This window comes from Bos taurus, chromosome 7 (genome assembly GCF_002263795.3).
Source record: "Bos taurus isolate L1 Dominette 01449 registration number 42190680 breed Hereford chromosome 7, ARS-UCD2.0, whole genome shotgun sequence".
NCBI lineage: Eukaryota > Metazoa > Chordata > Mammalia > Artiodactyla > Bovidae > Bos > Bos taurus.
Genome location: NC_037334.1, coordinates 13661282 through 13669235, shown reverse-complemented (window position 1 = coordinate 13669235; position 7954 = coordinate 13661282). Strand labels below are relative to the sequence as shown.

General features: G+C 42.5%; 1 protein-coding gene and 1 pseudogene across 1 annotated transcript; one reads left to right on the top strand and one right to left on the bottom strand.

Annotated features, from left to right (window-relative positions):
• Positions 628 to 1522, bottom strand: OR7D14P (olfactory receptor family 7 subfamily D member 14, pseudogene; annotated as a pseudogene).
• Positions 5325 to 6165, top strand: LOC101906266 (SCAN domain-containing protein 1-like). The gene has a single exon (XM_005208694.5). It carries the CDS (start codon positions 5605 to 5607, stop codon positions 6028 to 6030), a length of 426 nt encoding a protein of 141 aa, XP_005208751.1. The 5' UTR covers positions 5325 to 5604; the 3' UTR covers positions 6031 to 6165.
• Positions 6166 to 7954: the final 1789 nt, after the last annotated feature.

Below are 7954 nucleotides of genomic sequence, written 5' to 3'. Positions count from 1 at the left end.
CTCTTTGTTATATCTATTGTATGATTTCTATCCCAATTCTTTTGGAGATAACAAGCCCACAACCAAATGAATGTGAAGAAGACCAGGGTTTGAGAGGCTAGTTTGGGGACTACCAGGTCAGCACTTGATAAAGTGCTCTAAATCTGAAGTTAGAAACTGTTAGAATGGCTATAAGAAAGCATGTAAAACCATGAAATTTTATGGACAGCATATAAAGAAAATGTCAAAAAAATTTACTGACAACAGTAGAGGAACTAATACAAAAACAGAAGTGGGGACTTCTCTGGCAGCCCAGTGGTAAGACTTGCCCTTCCAGTGCAGGGCGTGCTTCTTTGTTACCTGGTCAGGGAGCTAAGATCCCACATGCCTTGTGGCCAAAAACCCTAAACATAAAAGTAGAAGCAATGTTGTAACAAATTCAATAAAGACTTTAAAAAATGGCCTACATAAAAAAAAAAAAAAAAAAAACCCTTAAAAGACAATCCCAAAAAAGTGAAGTCACAGGTGTTTTGGGAATAGAAGAAATGAACATGTCTTTTAAGGGAGAAAAGGAACCAGGAGATTTAAATCTACAACATTTGTCTTTGGGGTTCACAATATCCACTTAGTTCTGAGGTCAGTGACTCATCACAGACAAGGGGTGCCTAGACTCAGGAGCCTTGCCAGGGCTGCCTTCACATCCTTGTTCCTCAGGCTATAGATGAAGGGGTTCTGCATCAGGGTGATCACAGTGTACCTCACTGAGGCAATGGAGCTTCTCTGGGAAGACTGGGTCACAGCAGAAGTAAGGTAAAGCCCCAGGCCTGTCCCATAGCACAAGGAGACCACAGTGCAGTGAGAACCACAGGGGGGAAATGCTTTGTACTTGCCTTCAGTGGAGGCCATCTTTATTAATGAAGAGACAATCTGAGAGTAAGAAGAGAGGATCCCAATCAGAGGAAACATAAACAGCAGGGCAGTGGCCACATACAAAGAGATGTTATTGAGAGGGTGTCTGAGCATACTGCCTTGAGAGTCTGAGTCAGTTCACAGAAGAAATGTGGAATTTCAGTTCCAATACAGAAAGTCAGCTGCATCATCAGTAGCACATGAAAGAGGGAGCTGAATAAAATGATAAACACATGAGAACCAGGAGATCATAGAAGCAGGGGTTCATGATGATCATGTAGTGCAGGGGGTGGCAGATGGTCACAAACCAGTCATAGGCCATCACAGTCAGGAGGAAATTGTCCATTCCAGCAAAAACCATAAAGAAATACACCTGAGTGAAGCAGCCTATGTAGGAGATGTCTTTTCTCTCTGTCTGAATATTCACTAGCATCCTTGGGACAGTGGTGTAGACAAAACAGATGTCAATAAAGGACAGGTAGGAGAGGAAGAAGTACATGGGAGTGTGAAGTAATTAATTGGAGGTTAATTACTTTACAATACTGTGGTGGGTTTTGCCATACATTGACATGAACCTGCCATGGGTGTACATATGTCCCCCATCCTGAACCCCCCCTCCCACCTCCCTTCCCATCCTATCCCTCTGGGTTGTCTCAATGCACTGGCATAAAAGGGGATTATTAATGACATTTATTCCATAGGACTGTTGACAGGGATAAATGAGTTTAAAGAAGAGTTCCTGACATGCTGTGGAAACCTAAAGAAATCATGGCTCAATAAACTTTAAAAGTTAGGAAATATAGTCTGCAGAGATGAAGGCAGCAAGGCAAGTACTTAGAATGAGACATCAGATCACTTGGCATGAGAGAATATGGGAAGGAGAGAAAAAAGGAAAGAGATAGAGATGATGACATTGGTTCTGAGGCTTTCTGGGTTGGAGACCAGCCCTTCAGCACTTCTGGTTACCTTCTTGGCCTGCATTCTGTTTAAATATGCATGGATTTTCTGATAATCTTCCCTTTTCTATGGAAGTTGGTTTAACTGTGTTTATAAAACTTGTATTGAAGAGAACATTCACATGTATTTCTATAGGAAATGCACCCTCTTCCTATTGACGTAGCATCCTCATTGGTAGTTATTTTAAAATATTCCTTCAGGGAGACAAGGTTGACACTGCAGTTAAGATGACTGTTTTATGAGGCAGACAGACATAGATTTGAGTTTTTGTAATTTTCCTGTAGCTCATATGGTTAAGAATCTGCCTGCAATGCAGGAGAGCCAGGTTTGATCCCTGAGTCGGGAAGATCCCCTGGAGAAGGAAAAGGCAACTCAATCCAGTATTCTTGCCTGGAGAATCCCATGGACAGAGGAGCCTGGTAGGCTATGTCCATGGGCTCTCAAGGAGTCGGACACAACTGAGCAACTGAGCACATCTATGTCTTCTTAGCTGTGTGACTGAAGGGCTATATGATCCATCTGAGCTCTTAGTTAAGAGGGTTATAACGATGCAATGCCATAATGAATGTAAAAAGACTGGCACGTGGTAAGTGTCCAATAAAAGATATTACTATTATGATTTACCTACTTCTCTAGCAACCCACTCCAGTATTCTTGCCTGGAAAATCCCATGGACAGAGGAGCCTAGTAGGCTACAGTCCATGTGGTCGCAAAGAGTCGGACATGACTGAGCGACTTCACTTTCACTTGACTTCACTTTCTAATGACAGAATTTTTAACTTAGCAGCCCATCTCTCATCTCCAGATTCAGTATTCTTCCCTGATCTCCTTCTTACTTTGAGGAAAACAAAAGGACTAGAGAAAAACACAATTGATCTGATCATTACAGATCAGAAAGGGTACATTACCTCCTTTGTTTTCCCACTTGGGGTTTCTGTTAATGAAGCTACTACTGACATATTTCAAACCCAACTAACATTTCAAATCCAACTAACATTGTTAATGGACAAGCTCTTCACATGACTACTCACAGTGGCCCAGAAGCTTTGAACCTCTCCCAGGTTTCTCCACCCTCATGAACAGAAATAAAATGAGATCTTTGTCAACAGGAAGAGATTCAAAGACTTAGAGAATGAACTTGTGGTTGCTATGGTGGAAGGCTGAGGGGGAAGAATATTTAGGGAGTTTGGGATGGACATGTACACACTGCTGTATTTAAAATGGATAACCAGCAAGGACCTACTGTAGAGCACATGGAACTCTGCTCAATGTTATGTGGCAACCTGGAGGGGAGGGAGTTTGGGGGAGAATGGATACATGTATATGTATGGCTGAGGCCCTTTCCAAAGAAAGGCAATGCCAAAGAATGTTCAAACTACAGCAGAATTGTGCTCATCTCACATGCTAGCAAAGTAATGCTCAAAATTCTCCAAGCCAGGCTTCAGCATGAACTTCCAGATGTTCAAGCTGGATTTAGAAAAGGCAGAGGAACTAGAGATCAAGTTGTCAACATCCGTTGAATTATAGAAAAAGCAAGAGAATTCTAGAAAATCCACCTGCTTCATTGATTATGCTAAAGCCTTTGACTGTGTGGATCACAATAAACTATGGAAAATTCTGAAAGAGATGGGAATACCAGTCTACCTGACCTGCCTCCTGAGGAATCTGTATGCAGATCAAGAAGCAACAGTTAGAACCGGACATGAAACAACAGACTGTTTCCAAATAGGAAAAGGAGTACATCAAGGCAGTGTATTGTCACCCTGCTTATTTAACTTACATGCAGAGTATATCGTGCAAAATGCCAAGCTGGATGAAGCACAAGCGGAATCGAGATTGCAAGGAGAAATATCAAATAGGCAAATGACTCCACCCTCATGGCAGAAAGCAAAGAACTAAAGAGTCTCTTGGTGAAAGTAAAAGAGGAGAATGAAAAAATTGGCGTAAAACTCAACATTCAAAAAACTAAGATTGTCGCATCCGGTCCCATCAGTTCATGGCAAATAGATGGGGAAACAGTGATAGACTTTATTTTGGGAGGGCTCCCAAATCACTGGAGATGGTGATGGCAGCCATGAAATTAAGACGCTTGCTCCTTGGAAGAAAAACTATGACCAACCTAGACAGCATATTCAAAAGCAGAGACATTACTTTGCCAACAAAGGTCCATCTAGTCAAAGCTATGGTTTTTCCAGTAGTCATGTATTGATGTGAGAGTTGGACTATAAAGAAAGCTGAGCACTGAAGAATTGATGCTTTTGAACTGTGGTGTTGAAGAAGACTCTTGAGAATCCCTTGGACTGCAAGGAGATCAAACAAATCAATTCTAAAGGAAATCAGTCCTGAATATTCATTTGAAGGACTGATGCTGAAGCTGAAGCTCCAATCCTTTGGCCATCTGATGCAAAGAATTGACTCATTGGAAAAGACTCTGATGCTGGGAAAGATTGAAGGCAGGAGGAGAAGGGGACGACAGAGGATGAGATGATTGGATGGCATCACCAACCCAATGGACATCAGTTTGAGCAAGCTCTGGGAGTTGGTGATGGACAGGGAAGCCTGGCGTGCTACAGTCCATGGGGTCACAAACAGTCAGATACAACTAAGCTACTTAACTGAACTAAACCGAGTCCCTTCACCGTTCATCTGAAATTTTACAAACATTGTTAATTGGCTATGCATATCAAGTTGCTTCAGTCATGTCTGACTCTTTGCAACCCTCTAGACTGTAGCCCACCAGTATCCTCTGTCCATAGGATTTCCCAGGGAAGGGTACTGGCATAGGATGCCATTTCCTACTTCAGGGGATCTTCCTGACCCAGGGATCAAACCTGCATCTCTTTTGTCTCCTGGATTGTCAGGCAGGTTCTTTAGCACTAACGCCACCTGGGAAGCCCAATAGCTCAATATAAAATTAAAAGTTTTGCGACCCCATGGACACCAGGCTCCTCCATCCATGGGATTTTCTAGGCGAGTACTGGAGTGTGTTGCCTTTTCCTTCTCCAGGGAACTTCCCAACCCAGGGATCGAACCCGTGTACACACGTGGCAGATGCATGTTGATGTATGGCAAATCCAATACAATATTGTAAAGTAAATAATAATAATAATATTTTTTAAAAAAGAAAAATGAGAAAAAAATTAAAAGTTTTTTTTAAAAAAGAAAAAAATCAGGGGAAAAAAAGAGAGGTTTTGTCAAGACTCTGTGGTATAAAGACAAATAAGAATTAATCTCAAAAATATACAAGCAGCTCCTGCAGCTCAATTCCATAAAAATAAACAACCCAATCAAAAAAATGGGCCAAAGGACTAAACAGACAATTCTCCAAAGAAGACATACAAATGGCTAACAAACACATGAAAGGATGCTCAACATCACTCATTATCAGAGAAATGCAAATCAAAACCACAATGAGGTACCATCTCATGCCAGGCAGAATGGGTGCTATCAAAAAGTCTACAAACAATAAATGCTGGAGAGGGTGCGGAGAAAAAGGAACCCTCTTACACTATTGGTGGGAATGCAAACTAGTACAGCCACTATGGACAACAGTGTAGAGATTCCTCAAAAAGCTGGAAATGGGACTGCCATACGACCCAGCAATCTCACTGCTGGGCATACACACAGAGGAAACCAGAACTGACCTTTTTCCCGGAGCCAGTGGTGGGGCTTGGCGTCTCGCTTCTCTCCTTCCCCTGTTCACCCGGCCTTCCAAGGGGCACCTGCACAGGCGTCTGAAAAATCCTTTTGCAGAGTTCTATGATGGAGACTGAAGGGTATCCAGAGATGCAAAGAGATGGAGAAGTCCAGAATGATGAAATAAGGTCACCACCAAATGAGAGGATGGCTGAGGAGCCAGAAGACATCCTGATAGCACCGCCCCAGGTCCAGGTTCCACCAGAGAGCCTGGATGAAGATGACCTAGAGACCGTGCCCCGAAGGAGTCCTCTCAACCCTGCAGCCTCCAGGCAGAGGTTCCGGGAGTTCCACTATGAAGATGCAGCTGGGCCCAGGGGTATCCTGAGACATCTCCAGCAGCTTTCTGGACAGTGGCTGCGACCTGATATTCACATGAAGGAGAAGCTTGTGGAGATGCTGGTGCAGGAGCAATTCCAGGCCGTCCTCCCTGAGGAGCTCAGACCTTGGGCACAGAGGTGTCAGCCTGGGGTCAGAATCACTGGCTAAAATCTCACTGCTTCTTTTTCAGCCTACATATGAGAAGTGACCAAAGGCTCTCTTTGTTGCAAATCCAACTACAGTCATGAGAAATCTGAACCTTGATTTTCTTTGAGCTTGCCTTTGCTAGCTGTAATAAGAATCAATGAAAATCTTTTTTTTTTTTTTTTGCTTGAAGCAGCTCTATTTCCTGGCACTGTGAACTCCAAAATGAGTTTCCCTGCCCTCTTGTAAGGACAATCAGTCTGCTGCTTGTTTTTGCTCTGCTGAATGCCTCCCTTTTTCCACTTTGTGACACGTTTTAATATATAGCTTTTATGTATCCAAAGAGATGATTGCTTCAACTTTAATATTCTCTCTGTGGTGGCTTGAATGAAAGCTTCTGTAACCCCACCAGTAACTCATTTGGGGTGTCCTTGAAATATTAAAGTTTGATTCTTAATTTTAAAAAAAAAGGAAACCAGAATTGAAAGAGACACGTGTACCCCAAAGTTCATTGCAGCACTGTTTATAATAGCCAGGACATGGAAGAAACCTAGATGTCCATCAGCAGATGAATGGATAAGAAAGCTGTGGTACATATACACAATGGAATATTACTCAGCCATTAAAAAGAATGCATTTTAATCAGTTCTAATGAGGTGGATGAAACTGGAGCCTATTATACAGAGTGAAGTAAGTCAGAAAGAAAAACACCAATACAGTATACTAACGCATATATATGGAATTTAGAAAGATGGTAACAATGACCCTATATCAGTTCAGTCGCTCAGTCGTGTCCAACTCCTTGGGACCCCATGAACCGCAGCATGCCAGGCCTCCCTGTCCGTCACCAACTCCCAGAGTTCACCCAAACTCATGTCCATCGAGTCGGTAATGCCATCCAACCATCTCATCCTCTGTCGTCCCCTTCTCCTGCCCTCAATCTTTCCCAGCATCAGGGTCTTTGCAAATAAGTCAGCTCGTCACATCAGGTGGCCAAAGTATTGGAGTTTCAGCTTCAACATCAGTCCCTCCAATGAACACCCAGGACTGATCTTCAGGATGGACTGGTTGGATCTCCTTGCAGTCCAAGGGACTCTAAATATGTATAATATCATGTATGAAATGAGTCTCCAGTCCAGGTTCAATGCACGATACTGGATGCTTGGGGCTGGTGCACTGGGACGACCCAGAGGAATGGTATGGGGAGGGAAGAGGGAGGAGGGTTCAGGATCGGGAACACGTGTATACCTGTGGCGGATTCATTTCGATATTTGGCAAAACTAATACAATATTGTAAAGTTTAAAAATAAAATTAAATTAAAAAAAAAAAAGTCTCCAACACCACAGTTCAAAAGCATCAATTCTTCAGTGCTCAGCTTTCTTCACAGTCCAACTCTCACATCCATACATGACCATTAGAAAAACCATAGCCTTGACTAGACGGACCTTTGTTGGCAAAGTAATGTCTCTGCTTTTTAATATGCTGTCTAGTTTAGTCGTAACTTTCCTTCCAAGAAGTAAGCATCTTTTAATTTCATGGCTGCAATCACCATTTGCAGTGATTTTGGAGCCCAGAAAAATAAAGTCAGCCACTGTTTCCACTGTTTCCCCATCTATTTCCCATGAAGTGATGGGACCGGATGCCATGATCTTTGTTTTCTGAATGTTGAGCTTTAAGCCAACTTTTTCACTCTCCTCTTTCACTTTCATCAAGAGGCTCTTTAGTTCCTCTTCACTTTTTGCCATAAGGGTGGTGTCATCTGCATATCTGAGGTTATTGATATTTATCCCAGAAATGTTGATTTCAGCTTGTGCTTTTTCCAGCCTAGCATTTCTCATGATGTACTCTGCATATAAGTTAAATAAGCAGGGTGACAATATACAGCCTTGACGTACTCCTTTCCTATTTGGAACCAGTCTGTTTTTCCACGCCCAGTTCTAACTGTTG

What these genes read in the sequence shown, in the direction of transcription:
- LOC101906266 (XM_005208694.5), top strand. Translation starts at nt 5,605, where the DNA reads ATGATGGAGACTGAAGGGTATCCAGAGATGCAAAGAGATGGAGAAGTC.